General features: G+C 38.6%; 1 protein-coding gene across 3 annotated transcripts; it reads right to left on the bottom strand.

Moving 5' to 3' along the window:
- On the bottom strand, positions 1–27,423 carry NUCB2 (nucleobindin 2). Of its 3 annotated transcripts, none has more exons than XM_014252000.2 (13): positions 27,276–27,423; positions 16,279–16,422; positions 15,573–15,680; positions 14,713–14,839; positions 12,166–12,269; positions 10,351–10,536; positions 9,615–9,705; positions 7,991–8,049; positions 6,763–6,855; positions 5,680–5,769; positions 4,961–5,131; positions 4,575–4,656; positions 1–2,812 (listed from the first exon to the last, which is right to left on the bottom strand). In XM_014252000.2, the coding sequence occupies exons 2-13, from the start codon at positions 16,420–16,422 to the stop codon at positions 2,700–2,702; spliced, it is 1,368 nt and encodes a 455-aa protein (XP_014107475.1). In that variant the 5' UTR covers positions 27,276–27,423; the 3' UTR covers positions 1–2,699. The 3 variants fall into 3 exon arrangements, with proteins under 3 accessions (XP_014107475.1, XP_014107476.1, XP_005522361.2); XM_014252001.2 differs by lacking the exon at positions 27,276–27,423 and adding an exon at positions 18,169–18,305; XM_005522304.3 differs by lacking the exon at positions 27,276–27,423 and having other exon boundaries at positions 16,279–16,476.

Genomic DNA, 27,423 nt, shown 5'->3' with positions numbered 1-27,423 from the left:
TCGCTGTGCTGAGTTTCAGTTTAATCCAGTTAAAAACTAACCTATACAAAGTACAGAGTGGGGCTTCTTTTTTCTTTTTTACATATATTGCACAAGAGATATGAATTTGTACAACATGAACCAAATTTTACCCCTTCATCCTTCTACTGAAATCCCATCCAAGTACAAAACTGAATTTCTGCATCTTTGTGGTGGAACTAGTGTCTGTATAAAGTTAGATACAGTTTTGTTGTAATCACCTCCTAAATGAAAAGCAGAATACAGGCATAAGCACTTGTGCCCCTGATATTCCAGTCCCTTATTTCTCTGTGGTTCTAGCATTCTACTTTCCGAGTTACAACAATTCTTTCCAAAACCCTGGCTATTTCCAAGTAAATGGGATGAGTGGGACAATTGCCAACAGTCCAGTCAGGACCTTACAATCAAATGTAAGAGGTTGCACTGAAAATGAAGCTTGAACATTACATTACGTAGCCATCATGACATTTAATGGCATTTGTCAGGAGGCAGAAGCAGCCTGAAGGAATGATTTGTATGGTAGAAATGCCTTCACATCAAAGATTTCGGTCCTTGATTCTCTACAAATCTGTGGCTGTATCACTTGTCCTCTGTAAACTTTCATGTGGGGTGGGGAAAACACAGTAAGCTTTCCCCTTGCCTTTACTATGACATTTGAATAATTCCCCCTCTTAGTTTCCCTCCTCACCCTGTTACCCATTATCAGGCTACAACCCCAAAGCCAGGGCTGTGCTGAGAAAGTTCATGTAGCTGTAACTGTGTCTGGGCCTCTCTGCAAACAGATGAGGCTGTTGAAGGATATTTTAGTCTCCAGACAAAGACAAAATCAAACTGTTGTTAGAATTGCATAGAAATGACAGACAGTGGATGGAGACATCAGTTTTGAAAACTAAAAATGTCATCTACTTGCATAAAGAACAAAAAGAAAAGGTAAAACAAGTGAAATTAAGTGGTATAAATGAAGGAAATGCAACATGACAACTTAATGGGATAAAATAGGTAAGGAAACCTTTCTGTTCCGTTCTGGCACTGAGTTCTGCTGCATTGTGTGGAGAACATGAATATGCCCAGGTCTGATGCAAGAAGCCTTGAGCATGAAATGAATGTGCCTGGCTTCCATCAATCAAAGTTCTTCAGAGTGAGAAATTCCCCATATGTCAATACAAAATGTTAGCAATTGCCTTCTGGGTTTGAGTTAGCCTAAAATATTCAATTCTTATTCTGAAATTAATACCTTTCTGTAACAGAAGCGTGCTTCTGTTTCTTTGCTCGAGCCCCAAAATATCTCTTTTAATGCCACTGTCAGCAGTTAGCCACAGAACAGGAAGGAAATGTAAAGGATGCTAGCAGAGGTGTGTGTATCCGTTCAAAGCCAGCATCATACAATCAGAACAATCTGTGTTTAAGAAACAAAACAAAGGAAAAAACAACACAAAAACCCTTGCAAACAAAGAAATCCACACACTGTACAAGTTACGCTTAAGACAGTTTCAGTTTGAAATGAATGAGAAGCAGGGACACTGGCACAACTTTTCAGCATTATAATAAAACTGACATGAAAATCAACTTGCTCTTGTAAAATCTTGGCTTGCAATACTAGGGACCTATCCTGGTTCAACACCAAAATAATACAATCAAGTAGCACCCCTGGCTTAGGACACTTCACAACCCTAGACCAATTGCTGAAAGACTCTTAAGAGTCAACAATGAGACCTTTAACAAATCCCAGATTTACATCTGAGAAGAGCTCTCTGAAGCACATGGTGCACTTTGAAAAATCTGGTTTTATTGTAGGAGGTAGGATAATCTGCACAGAAAAAGACACTGAGTCTTGCTCTGTTTTGCACAATATTTCCATCAACATAAAAAGCTTACTTAGTAACATGCAAAATTTTGAGATCAGCTGGCATCTGATGAAAGAAATGGGAACAAAATACTGTCCCCCAAGGGCCAGTTGAGCTTTCAACTGCTACATAGAATTAATCTCAACAATGAGGATGGTTCAGATCAATACACAACAAGTGTAGTATTCCTTTTGAAGGCTTTCAGTGAAATTCTTAGGTTTCTGTAAACATGAAAAATATTCACTGTTCCATATAATTCTTTGCTGTGTTTAAAATTTAGAAAGTGCAAATTTTCTGTGATTAAGAAATTTAATTTTTATTTGGTCTCAAAGAAGAAAGGGTTTGGTAGTGCTGGTAATAGGCCTTTATCTATGGTCTTTGTTTCCCCATCTTTTGCTTCCAGCATTTCTGGAAAGAGCTTCTACATCAAACTAGACCTAACTGAACATCCAGGCCTGTTCCTTGTTTCCTCTCTGAGAAGATTCTGATTCATGCCTAAACATAGAATGGCAGATATCTCCTCCCTCTTTGTCAGAGAAGAGTTCAACAGCTCAGTCCCCTGGCCATAAACCATTAATACTAAGGTTTTTCTTTAATTTCCTCCTCTATTACAGCCTCTACATGATCCCCTTGTGTTTTTCACTGATGCATTGGAGAGAAAATTAATTTAACTTATAAATCAGATCTGACCGATACTTCATCTCTAACATTCCCAATGATTTTAGAGTCTGAGGGAGAAAGTTCATGTTTCACTCTGATTTCCTGTCCCACCCCACTCCCTCTCACCCCTTCCCCACCCCAAATAATAAAGATGCTATAAAGTTGAGGCACAAGTGGTTAAGGGTGAACTTGATCAGTTCTGACAGCTGGTTCTTGGACATGTCCTGGTGGTAAAGGCTGATCACCTCCCACTGGGTGTTGTGGTGCATCTCCAGCTTTGTGTTCACCAGCTGGAAAACAAGAAGAGAAACATTTATAACTTCTCAATAAACTGGCCCTAAATGTGAAAAATCTCTAAATGAAAGTTTCTAGCATAGGGACTCTCAAACAAAACCTTCTATTTTCTGGTTTATAAATGGAATCAAGAGTTTTTTGTGTTCCTAACAATGAAATTGGATTGAGACCCAACAGACTGCCCTATTTGTCAGTGTTACCTCTTAGATTACAAGTTGCTTTCTGCAAACAAGATTTACAGGTAATGATTACAAGTAAAGATTACTTTTCTGCTTTCTGTGAAATATTCTCACGTAACACATTGTTCTTTATGAAATAAACCATGTTTTCATGAGACCTTTAATCCCATATTAGGAAGCTTGAAAAAGAAATAATTAACAACTCGCATATGTTACTCCTCACTGCATCAGTACTTGCAATGTTCTCCCTTTGCCTACATTTGAGTAATACTCATTTTCATAGTTTAATGAAGATTTCAGAACATGCAGCTCCATTTCTGGACTTTTTTTTTTTCCTTAAATTACTCTTAGAAGCTCCAGTGGCCTTCAGATTTAAAGTAGAGTCTACTTGGACATCCTTGATTCAGTAAATGAGTAGTGACCTGTTCTGGCTAATATAATGAATTCTCATGATACCTAATTAAATGACTTTACATGTTTTACATGTTTTTACATAAAATAATACATGTGTTAAGAACAGTATCTACTACAACATTGCCAGTATCAAAAGATGTATCATCTCCAATTACACACAATGGTTTTACTGAAGGTGAGGGGAATTCAGGCTCTTGGAATGAAGGATCATAAAATTACCCACAGTGGTAGTGTCAAAGCAAATAAAGGGCAGAATTAAATTGGTTCTGAAATCTCGTCACTTCCCTTCATAGAACTGAGTGGGCAGAATTTCAGGGTACTCAGCAAGGTAAGCTGTAATCACTGAACATGCTCCTGAGGTTTGAAATCCCGCTGTTGGCCCTTTAGGAGCAGTTAAGAGCTCCTAGTATTCAAAAGGCTGCCTGGATAGATCTGAAGCTTATATTTGAGACCAATGTCAAGAAGTTCTTAAGCTTCGCTGATCATGTCAGCACATGAACATAGAAGCCAATAAAGCCAGCAGAGCTTCAATCTTTCTAAAGAGCAAGAAAAGGCTAATTTAGGATGCAGGGGGCAGCATAGCCCCTTTAAATCACAAAAGAAACCTGGGCAATCTACTATGGATAAGAAGTGGTAACCTGACTGTTTTGCTGCCACCAGTGATGAAATACAGAGATTTATTATGGCACTGCCTTCTCCTGGGGGTGTTGAAGCAATTGGTCATTCACAGTGCCCAAGGCTAACTTCTTGTCATGCTGCATTCAGTTGCAGGTAAATTGGCCACTGAGGATTTTAAATGCTTTGATTTGTTCTGCAGGTGCAGCCATAGATCATGGGACCTTGCCTTTGGTATGCCCCTGTTCTTCCCTGGATGCTCTAGATCTCAGTATTTTAGACTAATACAACACAATCCTCCTTCTCTGCCCACTGGATACTTTGTGTTAGGACTCTGGCTTTTTACTATGGACTTAAAAGCAGTGAGATTTCAGGAGTACTTAGAAGAGTTACATACTTCCCCTCTGAAAGACAGCTTAGTGAACCTCTCTCCAGAGGTCATTAAAGCTGCATTAAGTTAATAGTTTTAACAAAAAATATGGAGGTAATGACTTTCACATTGCAGATCTTATTTTAAAAAGTCTGTGCATCTACACAGAAAGACACATACGGGGTTGGATTTTCAGTTCTCCACCTGGTCCTGCAGGAGGATTTCCTTGCTGTAGTTTCTTTTGTTCCATCTGTTTTACAACCTGGTGAAAAATAAAATGCAACAGTTGAAAAACTTGAATTTGTCAGCTCTCTCCAATGTGACATAAACGAATACATCTAAACCAAATTTTGCAGTTATATAAGGTCTTTCTTAGTGGGTATAGTGCTGAGCTGCTTTAATTCAGAACAACAGACTATGTTTTACTGCGGTACCATTAGTTTAGAATTCAGCTGGGACTTGTATGAGAAATCAAGGTAAATCTCCAGAGCTGGGAATTGTGAAGAGACATTACACATATAAGGAGAGAAGATGAAAACAAATATATGCTGTCCTCACTCATGCACCTGCTGAAGCTCTTGTTTCTGAGCCTGAAGCTGATCATGCTGCCTCTGTAGCTCTTCCTTCTGTTTCTGAAGTTCTTCTGCCTTCTTTCTAAGTTCATCTTCCTGCTGGGAAATGTGATTTTCAAATTCCTTCAGCTCATCCTCAGTGAAGAGCTGCTGTTGATCTAGTGTCTGCAAGAAAATACATGCAAGTATGAATAGTTAGCCAGCAAAGCATGCGTATTTTTTATTATTTTCTTACTAAAATTCTTTCACAGTTCACTAAAAAACCCTCAGAACAAAATAGTGAGACATGACACTGTATACATTCAATGAAAACAGCAAAATAGTCATTTCTCAGCTATTTTCTCAACAAAGCTCTACTAGGGATTTAGATGTAGGATAAAAATATCCTCTTTCTTTCAGCTGAGCTCTTATCTTCTCTTTGAAGTGAACATAATGTCCATTCATAAACAAAATGTGCATTTCCGTTCGAAAAGCACGTGTGAAAAGCTCTTCCAATCCCCGGGGTGGCGCCAGACTTTTCCCATTTGTGGAGTTCACATCTGCATTACATTTAGGCTGCGGCAGCTGAATGCTGCCTTCAGCTGAGGGGCTTAACGACACACATACCAAAGCAGAGCTGAAAAAAACCAAAGGTCACAGACATGCCGTTTGGTTTCCTGCTGCAAATGCTGGTAATGGTGCTGTATGTTGTACTTGGAACACATTTTCATTACCTCCCAGCTATCTGGCTCCAAAAATTCCTTTTTCTCTGTAGCTCGCAGGAACTCTTCCAAAGTCACTAGGCGGTCCTTGTTGATGTCAACCTATTTGAAGAAAAAAATTAAGCTCAATCTAAAGGATAGGTTTTGGAAGAGCTAAGTTTTAATTTCATCAATCAAATAATAACAATTTTCAATTTTTTAAATGTCCCATTTTCAAGGGACTGCCCACAACATTTTCTGAAAACTTCTCTCACAAGCTTATGCAGCTTAACAAAAACAAAACTACAAAGTAAATCCTGACATTTTACTTCAAAATTCAATGGTTTTATTGGAAACACTTAAAAAAATGGAAAAATGTTTTGTAGCTCTCTGGTAACTACTCTGACTCACAGTTACAGTACACAGTTACAAAATTATCTCCGCTGTTGGAGGGGGAGGTTTTGAAAACAAAAATCCCACCCAGCTGAATTGTGTTGGAATCATTTAAGGGTAAGAGAGGAAATGTTTCCCTTTATGACTAATAGATGACCAGGCTTGCTCTGTTCCTCAAGATTAAGGAATGCAATTGAATACAGAAATACTATGTGAGGAAAATGCAGTGGTTCAAAACATCCCCCTTTCCATTCCTGTGTCTCCTGAGCTGAAAACCCAGCAGACCCGGTGAAGGTTTTCACTGTCACACGTGATAGCTTGAGTTCTGATCCCCCTTTTGGAGGGACAAAGCTGAGCTATATGAAAGATGACATTTCTCTATTCCCTTTCCTCACAACTAAATCTTATCCATTTGCCAAGTGCCAAAGCACATTTAGAGTCCTCCTTGTCTGACACACAACTCACAAGGAATTTCTGTTGAATCTCAGTATCTGCAAACAATTGAGGCTATAGAACAATTCCTTCTCTGGAACTCCTCAAATGAAAACTAGTCAGCAACCATTACATCAGAATACAGAGACGGGGCTTGACAATTGTAACTTGGCATGAATCCCAGCACCAGCAGCACTCAGTGTGACAGGCCATCCCTTTCTGCTGCACTTAGACAACACTTAATGTTAGGAGAACTGTATTTTTTTAACACAGAAGAGAATCAGCCCCCACCTCATTCATTACATGTTCTCTCATTCTCAGCCTTTCTTCTTCCATTTCAACCATGTCATCCTCTTCATTCTTGGGATCATAAACTTTTTCCAACTGAAATTTAAAATTAGTACACGTTAGTTTGAAGAAAAGGCTGCTCATTCAAATGGCAAAGCATAGCTGGAAAAGTGGTGTGAGATGTTCTCTGTTTGTGCAATTTTCCTCTTCCAGCACAGTATTTAAGCAACAAGTGAGCCTTTCTTTCCTAAGAATGAAGTTTTCAGTTAATTCATGTGGTCTGTTACAATTCAGTGCTGTGGATGTTTCAGTCAAGGTGACCTCAGTGCGCACAGTCTGATCCTACATTTGATTCAAAGCAGGCAGAGGTTCCAAGTGGTTTCTGGAATAGGAGAGAGTGGCTTTTTCACCAGGGCATGCAGCTGACCCTGTAAGCATTCAGGGTATCACAAGACAAATTCAGTGCCAAATTTAATGGTTCTCTTCTTGCACAATGTCCTTAAGGAGAGTTCATGCATATGCTTCTACTTGGCTTTCTCAGGCACTGAGCTTCACTTGCCCAGCCACAGGTAATTTTAAGGCCCCAGGCTACTAGTTTTTACACTGCAAAACTATCAAACAGTGAGATATCTGTCAAAAAAGACTATGCTGTATCTTCATTGTAGTGAAGGAGATTATGGCAAATTATTGTAACAGAGTTAAATTTTCAGACAACAAAACAAGTCTTAAAGAAACTAAGAGCCTGTCTACTTTATCAGTTGTACATGTACTTCAAACTAGCCAGACATAAAATACATGAAATTTCTGTAGCCACTTCCACAGTGCTGTCCCTGAGCAAAGTCTCACAAGTGACTTTTCTCATCAGACTTGTTGATGAACACTGAATGAGCAGAGGTGCCCAGTTCCAGAACCTTTATCAGGCTGCATCTAGGGAGAGCAGCTCTCTACACTGCCATTTACACAGGTAATACTTATCCTGCAGATTAGTTATAGAATCTCCAGCAAGCCTGGGGCAGAGAAATACATGAGCACTAGATTTCTGGTGTCTGACTCCTATGCTTCAACTACTTTATTTTGCCTTCTAATAGGTTTTACACTTTCGTAGAAATATTAAGGATGCGTGAAACTTGGCATTGTGTAGTCCAAAGCTCCCAAATATACTTGGGATAAACAGATATCCCTGTAACCATTTACTGAAAGAAGTTAAGCTTCTGAATATTTTTTTTTTTACCTCTTTAGTAAAGAGAGCTTCTAATTCTTGCTCATCCAGGAAACCATCATTATTGACATCTACAAAAAGAAGTTTTAAAAATACAAGTTGAGTACATGTAGAAAGTCATACACATAATAGTTCTCCAGGAGTTAAGTAAAGATCAGTGTACACATTTAATAAGGAGCTGGTTATATAGGTTGTTTCTTCTGTTTAGGTTTTTTATCAGGCATTGGCTGGAGTGTATTGTCACTTTTGGTTAGTTGGACAAGTCTGAAGCAATCTTTCTACTTCTTAGATTAGCAAACTGAAATAGGTCACCACAGGATTGCGCAGACTGCAACTGCCAAGAAATATTGCTGAGAACAAGTTGTCCCCATTTAACCGCTAAATTTGTAATTAGACTCAGAAACAGCAAGATTCTGCAGAAAAACTTTAACTAAAAATATAATTCCCAAAAAATTAAAGAATTACATGAAAATGTATATAAACATGCAGCACTTGAGATAAGTGTAAGATGACTTCTCATGACAAATGCAGAGAGGAGAATACTTGATAATTAATGATCCATCCTTTATCCTATATCCTTTTACACTACCTCTGAAATGGAAATAAAAATATCCACTTCAAATTATTACCCAGCATTTTTGTGTAATTGCTTCAAAGTTTTCTATGTACTAACCTCTAAGGTAAAAGGTGATTTCAGCTATTTCTGTTTTGGTAGGTTTTACACAAACAAGCTACCAAAAAATTTCAGAAAGCTAACTTTCAAAATCACTTTCTAGAAAGAAGAGATAAGATTTAGTAATTCCAACTAGATGATCATTAAGGTCCCTTTGGACCCAAACCACTCTATGATTCTGTAATATATGGTTATTATATAGGTTATAAACTGAGACAAAAGTTTAGACTCAAACTAGAACACTTTTCTTTATCTAAATCATCATCTTTGTGATCAGTCAAATTCCATCTACTGTTCAACGTTTTGCAACCCTAGCCAGGCAGGATCTACCATGGGGCATTTTTTGATGAAGCATTTAACAGTATCAGAACATAAGGTTACATGGTGACATCATCACATGTAAAGCAAGGTGTTCTTTGAGACGCATCCTCATCTCTACTGGTTCTTCTACTTCTTGTTTCTAGCTTCCCATTCCTCAGAAATCTAGAGGCAGGATTAGAGGGGTTCTGTTTTATCAAGGGAATACTGCAACTTCTGAAGAGGCTTGGCTCTTTTGTGACCACTCTAAAGATTAGGGGTATATAGTACTCATCTGCAGAGATGATGAGACAGCAGACTTTGTGCCTACACAAATCTCTGAGGATTTATTCCCAGCACATACTGTAAAACCAAAGTTATAGATATGGACAGCCCTTTAAGTACCCATACTTCCCTAAGGAATCACTACAGGGTTTTGCTGTATGATTTTAGGAGTAGTTGAACAATAGTAGTTAAAATTTTAAACTCCATTTAAAACATTGCACAAAATTTACAAACAGTAACAAATATTTTCTCCTCTGCACTATTCAGATTCATCCAAGTCGCTTGAGGAGTAAGACTTCATCCTAAGATATGACAAACTTGTCCTCAGCAGAATGTAACAGTCACTTCACTTGTTCATTAGATTAAAACTAAACCTCTTACCGTGCAATTTGAAAAATGTTTTGGGGTCAAATTCATTAGGATCTAGTCCATCTGCTTCTTCCCACACCTCTTTCAGTTGGTCTTTGCTTCCCTATAGATTGGTTACAAAGAAAAACTATTCAAAAGACAATTTAGTGTCATTTCCCTGCATTACCTTTCCATTATGGTTTCTCTGAAAGGCTTGCTTTATTTGCTGATTAGTCATGTGGCAAATGGAATCAGTGGCATTTTCTTTCATTCCCTTTTGGTGAAGTCTAATATCTTCATTAGACAGAAAGGCCCAGGGAAAGAGGGAGTGTAAAGAAAATACATATTCTGTGAAAAGGAACACTGTAATAATCAGTCATGGCCATACAGTCCCATCCAGAAACAATAGCTGAAGGGAGCTGAATTATTTTGCCTTTCCTAGAGCAAATGGTACTGTGATTCAATTCCTTGCAGGCCAGGCATACCATGCAGGCATCCCTACAGTTTGAAGTTTTGAATGTTTTGGCTTCTTCCTTATGAATTTCAGTGTCTTTGTAAGAATTCTGGCAGCAATAATACATCTGTACAGAAAGAATGGGAGTTTATACAGTGGGGTTTGTAATGCTCTCAGCAGTGTGCCCACTCTCTGCTCCCATGTCAGTAAGAGGAGGCAAATGATGAGAACAAACAAAATACACCCTTCTGTGTATTGGCTTTTTCTCTCTGGAAAGTTCACACTCAGTCCCACAAGAACAGGCTGTGGCCTTACAGGATGGTGAACTTTAGGGTGATCTCCATGTTTTTTCTTCATCTCTTCAAATTTGGATTCTTCTCTCTTCCTCTTTTCTTCATCCAGTGTTTTTAAATACTCTCTCCTCTCATGTTCTTTCATCATCTCATATTTCTTGAACTCCTCATGGCGAGTCTTATCATAGTTTTCCAGGTCACTTGTAGCCTAAAAATATGGATATATGTGGACAGATGATTATGTAACATAATCTGACATTTAAAACACTGTATTGTTCAGATTGGTGGGCAAGGCTGGCCGTTTTGCCATTCAGGGCAGACTGGCTGGGGGTTCCTTTCACAGGACAGTGATGCAGAAACAGCTCTCCTCCCTTGGTTGTTTTGACGAAAGTTAATTTGTAATGGTTCATCTGTTCGACAATTTTTGCAATTACGTGGTGATGTAAGAAGGCTTCAAGGAGTCCTTTCTCATCAGTAAGTAATAAATGAACTCAAATTAATCAAGCCCTATACTAACAGTACCATTAATTCCTTGATCATTTCAGAATAAGAACACTTGCAGCTTATCCTACAGTTTAATGACAAAAGTACCTTCATTAATAATGGGACTTAGTTTGCAGCAGCTTAATACAGATTAAGTAAAAAAAAAAACCCAAACAATTTAATGGAGAGAAAGGGTATGAGAGGAGAATTTCTGACAAGTTCTTGTATGGAGTTTAAAGTTGTGTCATTTTCATACAGGCCAAAGTATTAAAGGATGTTTTGGTAGTGCATTCCAAAGTAACATGTTTACACCTGATACTGTCCATTATTTACATTTTACTTTTCAGATTCATTATATGTTTTAAAAAGCAATTCCAAAGCTAAGACCCCCTTAAGTATCCATTACATCCTGTCAGTATCTTGGTTGAGAAATGAGAAGACAAAACAATAAAATACGTAATGAAAAAGATCTGCCCCGTTAAGGATATGCTTCTCCAAGCCAACAAGGATTTTCCCAGAAGTGATATTCAGAAATGTTTAGAAAAATTACAATATCTTTTAAAAAACATTCTAAAATGGAGCAAAAAAATCTTCCAAGAGTAAAAAAATTACACAGAAATTACCTTTCAATTTCTTTTGAAAGTATAAAAACTGTCAAATTCTCCCATTAATCTGCAGTGCTCTCTAAACCATATCTGAGACATTTTTCCCCTTGGGAAGTGTATTTTTCTCTAGCAGTTGAAAAAAGCCATGCCCTGCTTAGGTTAACTGCATCCCCTGAATAAACAGGCACTGAAAAAAACCCACACACCTGTGACAGATAACTCAATCTGCTGAACAGACACTGAATGCCATGCCCAGTATAAGCAATTTCTAATATTGCTATCTCAAATCCCACTCTGCTGTGGTTCTGTGGTTTTGCAGCTTGATATATATATATATGATCCCAAAATTCATATGGCTAGGTTAGAGATGATTATTTACATCATTTTGTGAGACTCCTATGTCATTTGGAAACAGAAATCAGAAAAAAACACTTGGGAAAAATGTACCCTTATCTCACCTGTATTTAATTTTAAGGTTCTCAGAAAGGTGTTTTATTCCCCAAGTTACTTATGAATGTTAAGTCCTGTTAAGGTGACATCCCAAAATTTATGGACTCTTTTGCATCATGCACACTGCCAACAGTTTTCAGGTGTGCAAGGAGAGAAATTGATTTTCTCTGATGAAATGAAATGAAAACTGCATGGCATTTATAAAATGTGGTATATAGGAAAGGACTTCCCCTTACCAGAGGTAAAAAGTGTAATAATTAAAACCCCAGCCCCCACAGTAGTTCATATCTGGCACTCACTGCTTTGATCAGCATATCCAAGTCTTTAGGTTCAAAGGTGTCAGGATTCTGATGGTTCAGGTGCTCAAACTGCTTAAGGAGAGCCTGATGGTCTATACCAGTGTCTGGAAGAAGAAGGTACATGTGTAAAACATTAAAATAAGTTTGAAATCCAGCAAAATCAACAAGCTAAAGTCTTTCATATGGGAGCTTGTGCCTGAGGATCTCAGAGGATTGGGTGATTTCTTCATTGTTGGAGGAAACTACAGTAATATTTCTAAAGTTGCTTTTCCTGGAGGAAGTTGAAAAACTTGATGGTAATTTGCACTACATTCCTTCTGATGGGTCAGTGCTGCATTGCACACAATCATTTTACATGCACAAATTACAGCTTCTGTTTCAGTAAGGGAAACTATGATCAATTTGAGCTTTACAAACTAAAAAATATATTTTATTCTCTTTTATATAAATGAGATAGATGAAATTGTGCTCTTCCAAAGCTAACAACTTGCATATTTTTCCTGCACTGAGAGAACTCAAATTCTTCTACTGCCCTGAACATTTTGCAAATGACACACATATTCCCAAAGACTCATCTACAATATGGCATAAAATTGTATCAAATCAAATAAGCAGATATTCAAATTTCATTTGTGGAAAAAAATGAAGTGAAAGACAGTGGAGACACAGGTCTTGTGTCTAAAAGCTGGAAACATTTTCTCTTCCTTGTGACAGGAGTGATACCCACCAATATACAACACACAATGCAGTAATAACTAAACACATTTCTACCGCAGCTTTTCTAGCTGTTACTATCGTCTCTGAACACTAATGCTACATAGTAACATGCTCTTAAGAAGTGTATGCTTCTTAAGCTTCTTGTTAAGTACAACAGTTGTGACAAGCTTTTACTAGATGGCTTAGCAAAGAATATTTTGTTAAAAAAAACTGTAAAACACATTTTTGAACATACTGTTCTTTCACAAACTATCTGCTTTACAATCAATACCGTGGTTGTATTAAGACAAAACAGCATTTGCTGGCCAGGGCAGATTTCAACCATCATTCCTCCCTGGTGAAATCATAATTTCTGTTTAAATATATGTGTCTTTGTCTGAGTTTGAAACATTTTTAGAAGTGTAATAATAGACTTAAGAAAAACCAACAAACAATAAAAATAACAGCCCCCAAACCCATTTTTCTCCATTGCTTACTCTTAGGGAAAAAGATTCATTATATTTGACACTATTTACTTGCCACATTACTGTATGATCTGAGACCCAGCTCCTAATGTTCTTCTGGCCTGTACTGATCAGTTAAGTAGGATCTTGGTGAAAACGTCTAAAAACATATCTGGATGAGGACTGAATATATGCTGAATATAATCTCAAATCTGGTTGTCTGGGGTTTTTTAAACCTGATCCAGCTGAGAGGATAGAAAAGAGGAGGGGTTCATGTGCATTATTTTTTCTTTTTGTAGATCAGACAGAAGACTAAGATACTAAGCGGTGTTATAGGGAAAAGATTACAAGAGCAAATAAAAGGAAGTCAAACCACTCTGTCTAGGATAGAATTCTCCATATTCTATCTTCCATATTCCAAGATGTTGTCTAGGTGTGTAGATGCAGCTGTGTTTTATAGGTAATCTAGCCCTGCTCAATATGAATCATTCATGACCAAAGCTGACTATAAGCTTTGCAAAATGTTTTAACATCTTAGCACTCATCTGAATATTCTGAACTGCAATAATCTGTTCCCAAAAATAAGATCTCACATTTACATAGTAAGATCTGAGGTACTGAGGAAAATTATTTTTCTAAAGCACACTCTGTTAGTTACTATTGATTTATGAAAGCAGAGAGGGTAGAAGTGATCAATCCATTGAACTTCAAAATTCCTAAAACAACTATGTACACACCCAGGTATCATTAGCTGCTGTCACCTAGCTGTGAATGTCACCATGATGTCGCTGGACTCCTTGTCTGCAACAGGAATAACATCCCCATAAGCATTCATTTGTATATGCACACTTCTTCAGTCTATTTGCCACATTTAAATTAGCCTACAAGACAGATCCTTATTCTATGAGTATTTTATTTGATGCATTATGTATTAAATTCCTTGGGATCCCCCTTGAAAACTTGCAAACATCTTAATAATAATAAAAAAACCTGACCAAAAAAATCCGTCCTTTTCTACCCAAGGATATGATACTGTCATGTTTTTTCTCTTAAACACAGTCCTATTATGTTACTGGTTCTCTGTGAGTCCTCTATGAACTGATGCATTACAAAAATAAGAGGCTGAAAATAAGAGGTAGAAGTATCTGAAAAATCCACTGACAGAAACAAATTCAGTTATTTAGAGAAAGCCAGAGATGGCTTGTCTCTTCTCTCCAGTTTCCTACAAAGACAGGTCTTTAATGGCTCCAGGCCAGCTCAGAAAGGACACTTATTCTCAGCAATACTCATTATTGGTGACAACAAACAATGTACAACTGCTGGACTTTGACATTTCTCTAACAGAACTCCATCTGGTAACTCACCTAGATTAATTCTGTATTCTTACCTTGAACAGAATCCATTTTAGCTTTAATTAACATTCTTAATCTTGCTACCTCTTGCCTTTTTAGTTCATCCAGCCGTGTTCTCACATGGTGGCTTACTAAATCAAGCTCTCTGCTTAGCTTTCCACTCTGTCAAAAAACAAAAAAGTCATGCATAAACACTGGAAGAAAAAATTTCTTCAGGATTCTTTAGGATTCCCATTAGACACAAGCTGCAAAACAGCAAACTAATGGCAGTCTCTGGCAATACTGTAGCCTGTGTAAGAATCTCAACATTTTTTCAAGGAGCAGATTAAAAATTTTTATGCCTATGGTTATGGAAACAAAGAGGAATCCTAAAAGCTTTCAGAAAAGAGAATTTCTAAGTATCCTGCTCCTTCAAAGAGCAAGACCATAACCTGTAAGGAACAATGCCTAACAACATTTGTGACAAATTTCTTGATCAAACATTCTCAACTGAGTTCAAAAGAACTGTGAGAAGCACACAAAATGTCTCATCCGTTCAAGGAGAGCTGTTAGGCTTGAGGGGAGGTACAAGGCAGCAGCAGCCACCGATGTGTATTGCAAGAACCTGGAAATGGAATCTCCAAGGGTGACACCAGATACAGCACAGAAAGAAAAGATGCCACAAGCTGCCAACAGCAACATGAGGGACTAAAGGAAACACAAGAAGCAGGACCTACTTCCTAAGTCACTTTAGACTGTTTCCTGCTCTTCCCTTCCTAAATTTCTAGCTCCTGAAGGAACAATGCACAACAGCCACCACCTAGAGCCAGGAACTAAAGGAAGAAAGAATACAATATACCTGGCTCACGATTACGGATTCAATTAAGCTCAATTAAATCCTTTTTTTGAAACCTACCTTTATTTCTTCTATGTCAGCAGTCTGGAGTTTCTCCCTAAAATGCTTATCAGTTTCCAAGACATCTATTACTTGCCTGAGATATTCATCATAATAAAGTCCTGTATCCTTTAAAAAAAAAAAAAAACAAAAAAGGGAAATTGAGGAAAGACTATACTGACAAACAATTAATTAGTTTTGTTTAAATACAGTTATTGAACTGGCATTCTAATCTTAGCAACACAGGCACTATGCTGTCTAAAATATCTTTGTGTTTTCAGATTTGCATCATCGCTCTATAGCAATTTATGATCCATTTGTTTCAGCAACTGACAAGGCAGAGAAGTGATTAGGAATCCTTGTAATACACAAGCATCTGTCATGTTAATATAGTGTCTGGCTCTTTTAAAACAGTGCAATTCATTTGTTACTGTTCTGGCTGAAACACTGAACTAGAATCGGTGAGTGGAATTTCCTAAGGTACTACCCAGTCACTTGAAGTAAGTCTCCATTGAACAGTATGCTCTTCCTGCTGTAAGCTGGGCATTTCTTCCATGTGCCACTTCACCTTTAGCAGCCCATTGAAAAAAAATAAAGAGCAAATTTAAACAGAACCTCCCCACAGCAGATAGCACACACACTAGCAATTAGTTTCCTTCTAAAGGAGTTTGCCAGATTACTAACAATTAGGATAAACACTTAATCAGATCAGTTTCTTTATACTTACTGGATTTTCTACCTTCTCTCCTTCTGCATGGCCTTCTGCTTTGACTTTTGTCTTATCTATGTCTATGGGTACAGCTTCCAATGCCATTAGGAGACATGTCATCAGCAAAAGACACCGTTGGGGCAGGACAGATAACCTCTTCATCTGAAATGAGACGAGGTCATAAAAATTAACATACACCATGTTATCCTACTGTACTAAGGAAAATTTTTTTACATTCCTACATAGATACCTGTAATATGACACTTTCCTCACAATCTCCTGCTCTCAAGGACTACAAAAACTCAAAGAAGAAAATACAGCCTTAATTTTTAAAGGCCATTCTTAGGCAAACAGATTTCCTCAGAATGGCTTCCACTTGTGTGCCAAACCTAAGTTGTAAATGGTGAGAGGTTTGTAACATGCTGAGGTATTATCAATAACAGATGGGAACACCTATTTAGGATGTTCAAGTCTCCCATAACTAATACTGACATTCCTACTTGGATCATGCCTTTGCTGAATTCATTGGCAAACTCCTAATGGTAATTAGGGAGACTGAGTCAGATCTTAGCATAGTAATGCCAGTGGATTTTATGTTTTAACACTGAAAAACTTTACCTAATTTGCAGTCAAGATCCCCTCCAAACTTTTTTTGCAGGAAGAATATTTTACAATCCATGTTATATCTGTATTTCAGGGGGATACAGATTCCTGAAAAATGGTATTCACACTATCTGAAATTGTTGCTGAGCCCAGGCCTTTATTAAGCCAGTTTTCCCCACCCTTTCTTCAGTGTTTTAGGTGGAGCTAACTTACACATAATTTGATGAGCACTGAGCATTTTGAGTTCTTGACCTATGTCTTCTTCCCCTCTATCAAACTTAGTTGAAAATAATTCATTCAGAAGCTGGTAAGATGGAATAATTAGATAGAGTGAGTACTAGAGGGAATCCAGCTAAAAAAAGTAATTATGGTAATTCAGCATCTGACAGCAAAGTCAGGCTCTTGAAACAAATCTGGCCAGTTCAGACTGTGACACTCTACACAAGAATTTTGAGCAAACTCCAGTATTACATTGGTAATATAAATCACCTCCTAGAAGGTGAAAGTTGCCAGTCAAAGACTGTCTAAAGTTAGATTAGATATGTCAAAGAAAAAGACATCACATGGAAGAAATGTGCAGTCAAATCAGAAGTATACCTGCTACAAGAGGCATTTCTGTATAAGTGCTTTAGCAAATCATGCAAGGAATTCTGTCAAAAGTACTTATGTCCACCACCACCAAATCTCTCTTTAGGGGGAAGGGTGAGAGGGAGAAACTAATTATGGTGTCAGTGCTAGTTTTCCTGACTACATGATCTGGTACTTGACAGAAATGCATTGCTTTTGCTTGGGTTAAGCTGCCCTTTACCATGGCATTAAATGTTGATAGTGGTACATAGTTAATATTAAGCATTGTTGACACCCCTTATTCCCCCTTATTCAACTGTTAGGAAAATAAAAGCACTCATATACCAAAAAAAATATAAAATAATAATAAAAAAAAAATCAAGATGTGTAGAGATATTATTTCTTTTGTTTGGGATGAGGAAATAGCGGGAGATAAAAGTATATCCACCTATCCATCTACTGTTTTATATGTCAAAGGCTCAAAAATTACAAGAATTTTCTAAAACTGTGTCCTGGGGTGACTGTGATGTTAGATTGTATCCCCATTCACCTCTCTAGCCCAGAAATAAGTTTCGTATCCTTAAAACATCATCTGAGAGTAAAAGTGAGTGAAGAAGCACCAAATCTGTTATCAGAGACTTGATAATGTAACTTGATACTTGCTCCCTCCCCCCCCCCCGCAGCATCCCAGGACAGGGTTTTGACTACAGCACAGAAAGACAATAAGAGACAGATCACCTTGTCTTTCCAACTAGCCGAAGCAGAGAGGTCTTCCTGGACTGTTTTCTTTCCCTTTTCCTTGAACGAATCGAACCTGCTCTGGACTGGGGACTCGGGGGAGCACCGGGAGCTTGCACCCGTGGACTACCGGGAGCCCAGCCTGGGCAGCGGCATTTTCCAGCGCCAGAGGGACTGATAACAGAGCGAACACCCACAGGAAAGAGACCCTCTGAAGTTTGTCATCTCTTCTGAACGGCGAGAGGTTTTGTAATTTGGTATTGTTCATTCTTGTGCTGGGTAGTGCTTTACCCGTTAAATAAACAGGTTTTTTCCACTTCTCTCAGAGAAATCTCTTCCTGAACCCGTTGGGGGGTGGGAGAAAGGGACCACGTGGGTTTGCTTCCCGGCGGGGGGGGGCGGGGGGATTGAAGGTTTTCTCACAGATTTGCCCTAAACCAGGACAAACTGTTTTTTCTCAATCACATCTTCAGGAACAGGAACCTAAATGGATTATGCTCTGCAAATAAGTGTTACTTGTATTTTTAAAAATAACTAATATCTGATCATTACCAGATGGGATAGCAGGAGCTGTTGTTGCTGCCACACCGAACATTTGAAATTGGATGTCAGCACTTCTGTCAGATTCACAAGTCTGACTAGCCTTGCCTAGGTTATGCCCTTAAAACAAGGAAACAAACACACGAAGAAACCAGACCCAGACTGATTTGCTGGAACTGATAAATTAATTTCTATACCTCTTGCTTGCAGGGACTTACAAAGCTGATGAGTGAAAGGTTAGTTATTTACCACTGTTTTTACAAATGCCAAAGTTCCAGTACGTTGGCTGTTTTTAATTACAGAATATTGTTGTATAAATGCTGTGCCTAGGTTTGCAATTTCAACAGCATTTAATCACAGGAGATGATGATAATAACTAACAAATACTAGGTCTTTAAGTCTCCTAATCTTGATGTAGATGCCAAGATTCAGAGTAGTTCTCAGTACTACAGGTGAAACAAAAACCCACCTTATTGAAGTTCTTGCAGAGTATGAACGGGGCTGTCTAGTAATTTCTAAGGGAAAGGACGTAAGCATGCTTGAAGTCTAGAAAATACATGTGAAAGAAAACTAATATAGTATGTACTCTCAGCATTTTGCAGAACTTTTTTAAAAAGGTTATGTATGTTTGAAGCATTCATTTTTAAACAGTGTAGCCTTCTGATAATACTAAAAATCTGGATGAGTATTTTTCCAACCAAAATATTTTCATATATACAAAATTACAGTAATAAAAGTAAGTTAATATTATTATACACTGCTCTAGTTATGCAAGGTGTGTAAACAGTGTTTTAGCAAATCATTATTGTGGCTATGAAATGAGCATGCTCATGCCAAAGAGGTGATGGCAAAGAAGCACAGAAACCCAGAAACTCAGGTGCTTCCCACAGGTCTGGTATTGACTCAATATTTGCCTACGGCAAGTGCTAAAGCCAACACTTTCAACAATGACATCTGGTCTTTGATCCATTTTAAAGACATCTCTTCAAGTTTCTGATCTACAACTTTTAGTAACATGAACAATATTGGAGACAAGGATTGCCAGTTTAAGTTGAAGGGGGGCATATTTAGATTTTTCAGACTTTTCCTTGCTCCTGAGGAACACTGATACATAAAATATCCATGCTGAGCTGAAACATCTGAGATATAAGCAACCATGCTGGTCTGCCACCCCCATATGAGGGAGCACTAATCACCTCCAGATTTGGGATGGGCTACTGGAGCTATATTATCCTTAAGTACGTCTGCAGTAGTCAGCAGATTTGATCTATCAAAACACCTAATAAAGAAAAAAAAAAAAAGTGCCATTGGCTCTGCTGACATTCTGTGGAATTTGTGCTCATGGGCAATGGGGTTTTTTTTAACCTTTGTAATTACATGTTGTCATACGTAATGGGAAAGACTGGATGATATCACAGTATGTTCTTCATATCTATTTGATGTAATAGGCTGCTCAGAAGACTTCATCAGGCAGTTTTACTTCAGGTTATTCAGTGGGTGTTTTTATTGTGGCTTTTTTGATAAAACAAGCTAAGAAATTTCACACATACTGGGAAGAATTAAAAGCAGAGGAGCTGGCTTTGCAGACAACTATGCCTAACACAGAATTTCCCACGGTATTTTGAGGAACCCAACTGTGATGTAACAAGTAAACTGGAAATATATTTATTAGAATAAAAAACAATTACCTAGTGAAGACAGAGCTACTGAATTTAGGTAACTACTAGTTCAAGACTACACTCACCAAAATTTCCTTAAGAAAAGTAGGGTGACTAAGACATGAGTCAACCTTTAGAGTGTGCCAGTCACATCTGAGTCACAGAGCACCTTCTACTTTGACATGTACTAGAAGAGAGAAACCAGGTCCATTGCAAAATCTAACATTAATCACATGCCAGAAAAACTCAGCACAACTCTCAAATTCAGCATCTGTAGGGAAGAGTGAGTAAAGGCTGAATGAGAAGAAAAGTGGGGTTCCCCTTTTTGTTCTGCCAAGCGAGTTCATTCCGCTCTCAGCCCACTACCTGCTTTTTTGAGTCCTGGACTTCTGAAAACTCATTCCTGGACACCCATCCCTTCACAGACATTTAGAGTGCATCCATGTGTCTGACCCAGGAATGTGGCTTTCTTCTCTGCTAGAGCCACCAAGTGAGCAGAGGGTACTGCAGAGGAGGGGCAGTGTCAGTTTGCTCACTGCCATCAGCAGTATGCAATGCACAGCATACATCCCCTTGCCCTGCTATGTGGCATATTATTATTACTATTCTTCCTACTTCTATATGCTTTAATAGAAATATAAACTGTTATGGATCTGCCCAGCTGACTACTTTCTTAAAGGCAGATGGAGAGAGCTAACGTTACAATTGTTATCTGGAAATTAAGTGATTTTAGTCAAAGACAAGTAGCCCATATAGATGTAAAGGTAGCACAACTGTAATCTGCTGGTATCAGAAATCAATCTTATCTTTACAAAAGGGATAAACAAACATTCCCACTCGTAGTACATAAAAACAATTAATCATAAAAGTAGTGCTACAAATACAAATGACAGTGACAAATACTGTAGTTTATAAACAAAGCCAACATCCTAAGCTTTCAAGGAAAAATAACTTCTCCAAGTATTCCAAAAAACAGAGTGAGATCCAAAAGAATGAGACAGTCAGCAGAAAACAGAGACACCTATGTACTTGCATGAACAGCAAAATACAACTGGAAAAGCTGCAGACTGCCTGCCAGCAATCTTGATTATTTGTTAATCACAAATTCCTATCAAGGTCAGTGAAACAGGATTGAACATTTAAATTGTGAAGAGCTACAGGCTTTGAGAGCTAACTACAAAATGCTACTTCTAAAGTTTGTTCCAGAAACAGTAACACAAGCTGCTAAACACCTATTTTATACAGCTGCCAAGTGTTATAATACAAACCCAAAAATTACTTTTCATTAATGTAGCACCCATTGCCCAGAAAACAACATCATGCAGGTACTGACATCTCCATCACCTTCCCAGCAAAGCGCAAGTATTTTTAATGAAGTTACACCCAATGTCAAAGTCTCTAAAACTGAGGCAAAACAACGTAGTGATATCAGGATGCAGTGTCTGCACATGTAGAAGCTCAATGGATGGTTATGATGTAAGACAGCACAACACTGTAAAAGTCACATTGCACATCTGCACTTGTCAAACCCATGTGTACCATGATGGGCAATGAAAACAAAAATCTGGATTCACATAATACACAAAAAACCTGCCTATTCACAAATTTCACATATGCTCTGATATGGAAGTAATTAAGTCTGTGTAGACACAGTGCAGATGTGCAGGATAACAGTAATGCTCTCTATAGTCATGACCATAATTTTTATGCTATACACTGGAGAACTGAACAATCTTCACAGGCAGTGCTGAATTTAAAAAAAAAAAAAAAAAAAAAAAAAGAAAAAAAAGCCAGGAAATAGATAAAATACATCTACTGATTTTTAGTTTTCTAAGAATATTCCACTCTCAGTACTAGAATGAGCTATAAAGTGTTCCCTCATCAGTCTGCTCCAGTCACCTAACATCTTCAATCTTTTTTCATCTCTCTGAAACAGCAATATACTTGTCCATGTATCACAGTTTAATCAGGAAATGTTTCATTCTATTAATTCATTTCTTTAAAATTTATTTGCAAATCTATAAATTGATTCACTTACAGAATTCTAAAAAAACTTAATTAAATATTTGAAATTAGGGAGAAACAGATTATTCTTCTGCCATATTCTGTTTGGAAACACTAGTGTTAGTTCCCCCCAGTTTTTTCAGGAGCGCTCGCTGCACAGACACCCTAAGCTATCATACCCTAAGCAAGGTATGGAAGTCCATGAATCAACAGTTAATGCATCCTTTTCACACTGTCCAATGAGTTAATCTGGCATAAGCACAGCAGATATGTGGCAGCAATTTTGAGAAGCAAGTGGAAAAACCTGTTTGCACTCTGTTAAGCTATAAAACTTTAATTGTGGTGAGGGTGTCTCTTCACTTACTCAACAGTCCCCTGCACTGGGTTTGCTCCTTGAAGACATGAGCAGGAAATGACATGCAAAGGGAAATGGTTACAAGCTGCAATAGTTTTCCCCCTGCAAGTTACCATTCAAAACACAGAAACACCTGCACCCTTCCCCTCCCAAATGAAAACTGATCATTTTAGAAGTTAATGTGCAAGCTATTAACTATTATAAGCCAGCTATTATTGCTATTTTATTATATACATATATATATAAAGTTTCATTATCCTTCAAGTATTTTTCTCTTCTCTTCTGTCAATGCTGTTCACTAACCTCATGACTCATGACATGTTGCTTTTTTTTCCTGGCCAATATCCAGCAGGTTTCACATTGGTCATGCTGTCCTAATCTTTTGTAAGAGCACATCCCACTCAGTTCTCTGTACCAGGAGACCTTCCTTGTTTTTTCAAGAAACATTTTAATCTTGCAGGGAAATAGTTCTTTATTAAAGAGTATTATTTAAGTACATAAAGGCAGTAAATTTTTTTTCCCCTGTTTATTTGACTTAAATTCTTTGAGTTGTATTTGTTACATTTTCACTGCACTGGAGCTGCTTAATTTTCTCTACAACTAAAAGTTGGCTGATGGAACAGCTGCTTTTTTCAGCTTCCCAGAAAACACAGCATGCCTTGACTGTGCCTAGTACAACATTTGCTGAAAGAACAGCCTTTTAAAAAATGCACTTCAGCTGATTTATTAAATGAGTCATCCACAAGTAACACAAACTATGAATGCTCAAGTGGGAAAGAACAATTTTATGTTCAAACCACATACAGTATAGGATAGTATCATGAAACAACACCACTACATCCAGAAAAACAGACGGCATAGAAGCGAATTGTATGGCTAATGCTACACGTGCTTTGCTCTGTCCTAAGTCAACTCTGAAGACTTTTATTCTTCTTGTTGCCATGTTAATGGTTCATCATTTAAAAACCTGTATGCACACACACATATACATATTTATAATATTACTTGCCTCCAAGGAATTTCCCTATCCTTGTTTAAAAAAAAAAAAATCACTGTCTACAAAGCTACCTTACTAACCGAAGAATGTTGAAATACTAGGCTTGTTTTCCAAAGCAACTTGCTTGGTTTTATTAATTCTTTCCAACACAGTTGGCTCAGCAAAAGATTTATGAAGCCAATAGTCAAGCAAAAACTTGTACTGAATTCAGTGTATACTTGATAAAAATCTTATCAACTTGAAACAGAAATTTAAAAAAAAAAATACTGCTACAACTATAGCTTCCTGCACTTTAATTTCAGTTCCCACACAGAACATAATACAAGAGTATACTTGGAGCCTCATAAATTCATTTTTCATAAATGCAAACAGCAATTTTGTCAAGGCTGATGTATCAACCAACCTCAAATGTGCTACTACATGCAAATAATGAATTAGCTCAAACTCTAATACAAATCAAAAAGTATTTCTATTATTCCAACAATATGCATTTTGCTCCAGTCAACAAGTGATGATGCTAAAGTAAACATTAACTATCCCAGGAATCCAAGGTACCTTTTTCCCCTTTCAAAAAAAAGTACAAAATAGTTATCCAGAATAAATCTAGATCTAACGACGTGGAGCAAGGTTTAAAAATATGTAGGCACAATTATCTTATAAATATATATATTTATAAGATAACTGCCTAAGGAGATTTACGTTCACGATTTGCTAATTCCCATTGATTTCTACTTGCTTAGAAACAAAAACATGAACCAACATCCCATTCTAGCTTTATAAAGACTAGCAGGAGAAATGCAATCATGAAAAGTGTCTATACTTCTCTTGAACTACCTATGATACAGAATAATATTTACAACTGAATGTGATTTAACTGGTTCTAATGAAATACAATTTCTTTTGTTCTTCCAACTGTCAACACACACAGAAGAGCAAAAACTATTGAAAGCAACGTGACTTTTGACTCTGATTTAATTTGTTTTGGCATTAGCTCCTGGTCATGACCTTATCTACATAAAAGCACACCCCTATCCAAAAGGCTCATTTCTGCTACGTATCTGACAGGAACTTCAGAGAAATCTTTTCTGCTTACTGAGCAATCAATACTGAGAGCACAATGCCTCACTAGATCAAATAGCTCCACACATGAGTTCAAATCACAGGAAGCCCTGATAGTGGCTTCAAACTTAACCGTAAATGATTTTATCTTTCATATGTAAAGCACATTTCTTTAGTCAGCACAGCTCTAAAACTATTGCGTCAATATTTCCACACCTCTGACATTTAAGTCAATGTATTTCACATTTTTTATTACCTCAGAGAACTACTGCTCTCCACTTCCATGACTACAATTTCAGTTAGGTATATAATGGGGGGGTGGGCAGTTTTTGATAGAAAATCTTTAGCTTGCCTTATATGAACACAAAGTTTACGCCAGCAGCACTCCCAGTACTGGCCAGCCAAGGTATGAAAACTTTGCCTTAGTATTATTAAAAAATAATTATTGTTGTTGTTGTCGCTCAGTTTTATTTGCCCAGTGGACTTTTCTGAATATACTTTCAGACACCAAATAACAGTATCTCAGGCAGTGTTACAGAAAACTTACATCAGATGCCTTTGCATCCAACTGCTAATATAAGTTTTAAGCAGACCCAACAGGCAGTAAAAATTCATAATTTCAATTCCCCCCTTTCCTTGTTTATGTTAAATGTCTTGTTTAGAAGTGAATGAGATTCACATTGCTTCACATTGCTCTACATCAACACAATTTTTTTAAACATGTTATTTTTAAAAATATACTTCTCTTTCTTATTCTGAAACACAATACTTCTGCCACCCTAGAGAATACAGAAGCAAGTAAAAGGGAAAATAGATGACAGTTAGGAGGTACTGTATGTAACCAGGTTAGTAATCTGTGGCCCATGGTAGACATGGTGACTGACAAGATCCTTGTGTAGTAAATGACAGTAAGAAATGTAACAGGATCTTAAGTGCTCATAGAAATGTGGGCTTCTTCCATAAACTTTCTGTGAGTTTTAACCAGAGGTCCATAAAGGTTGCAACAAAGCCTGGTTTCAAAGTCTTAGAGTGGCTACTATCCAGTCTTTACAGTAGGAATCCTGACAGTCATTTCAGAATTCAGAGTAAAGGTGCACCAATATTGAGTCAGCTACAGGACTTTCCTTGACAGTGAGAGAACACAAAATGACAAAAACCACACAACAAAACAAATCTCCACATTGAACTTGATACCGTGGGTGCACAGGCACTTCACTGTTGATACTGTGATGGTCTCATGTTGAAACTACTGGATGTTAACTTTCCATAGCAAATACTAGTAAGCCAAACAATGAAGGCTTTTTTCTCCTACAGGCTTACTAAACAGCGTTGCCAAATGCAAACTTTTAATAGCCTTAGCCACGTTCATTTTGGCAAAAAACACTACCTCTCTACAGCCATATCTTGACCTTTTCCACTTTTGGAATTAACCCTGAGTGCAAGCAGCCAGCCTGGCACTGGAGTACTCTCCAGAGCTCCTCCAGGGGTACTAGAGTAACAGCACAGTAAGATGTGGTCAGCTCTGGAGACCCCAGCACAGGAAGGACAGCAATCTGCTAGAGTCAGTCCAGAGGAGGCCACCAAGTTGATCAGAGGATGGAGGACCGCTCCTACAAGGAAAGGCTGAGAGAGCTGGGATTGTTCAGGCTAGAAAAGAGAAAGCTTCAGTGACCGAATTGCAGCTTTACACTACCTGAAGGCAACCTCCAGGAAAGATGAAGAGAGACTATTTACAAGTGAACGCAGTGACAGGACAAGGGGAAATGCCTTCAAACTGAAAGAGTAGGTTTAGATTGGATATTAGGAAAAAATTCTTTACTGTGAGGGTGGTGAGGCACTGGAACAGGCTGCCCAGAGAAAATGTACATGCCCCATCCCTGGTAGTGTTCAAGGCCAGGCTGGATGGGACTCTGAGCAACCTGGGATAGTGGAAAGCGTCCCTGCTTATGGCACGGGGTTGGAATGAGATGATCTTTAAGGTCCCTTCCAACCCAAATCGTTCTTTGACTCTATGGCAGTAATGCTAAAGAGCTGTGCCCTTTCTAGTGAAACCCGTCGAGTCTCCTGCCCAGGTTTTCCCTGCAGTCGTGCAATTACGAGCCACTCAACATTTCTGCCGCTGCGCCTACCGCCGCTGCCAGCCCTGCCTTCATTCCTGCTGGCGCTCTACAGCTCCCCGTCACCTCCCGCACAGCCGCGGGCCGGCCGGGGAGACCGAGGGCCGAATGGAGGGGACACGGACACACACACCCCCACACCTGGAGCCACCTTCTCGGCGGGCGCCAGGGCGCTCCGGGAAAACTAGCTGCGCCCAGCTCCCACCCCTCACGCCCGGCAGCCCCAAGCGCCGCGATTCAACCGCCACCCCCCGCGTCCGAGCCTGGCCGGCGGGGGCGCCCCGCGTCCACCCGCGAACCTGACAGCGGCTGCCCCGCCGCCAGGCCTCCGCCCCGCCCCGCGCCGCCGCCGGGAGCACCGGGACGGCCGGCGCTACCTTTGGGCCCCGCAGCGGCAGGAGAGGAACCGCCGCTTTTTTCACGGTGAAGCGCGCGCTGATGGCGGGTGCGAAGCGGCGGCTCCGGCGGGCGCGCTGCGGCGGCGCTGCGGGTCCGGCTGGGCTCGGCGCGGCTCGGTGCGACAGC

The sequence above is a fragment of the Pseudopodoces humilis genome, chromosome 7 (genome assembly GCF_049639895.1).
Source record: "Pseudopodoces humilis isolate 2021_Gansu_Grassland_sample_001 chromosome 7, ASM4963989v1, whole genome shotgun sequence".
In the NCBI taxonomy this organism is placed as follows: Eukaryota; Metazoa; Chordata; class Aves; order Passeriformes; family Paridae; genus Pseudopodoces; species Pseudopodoces humilis.
Note: the sequence above shows the minus strand (reverse complement) of the source record. Positions and strands in the feature narration are given on the sequence as shown.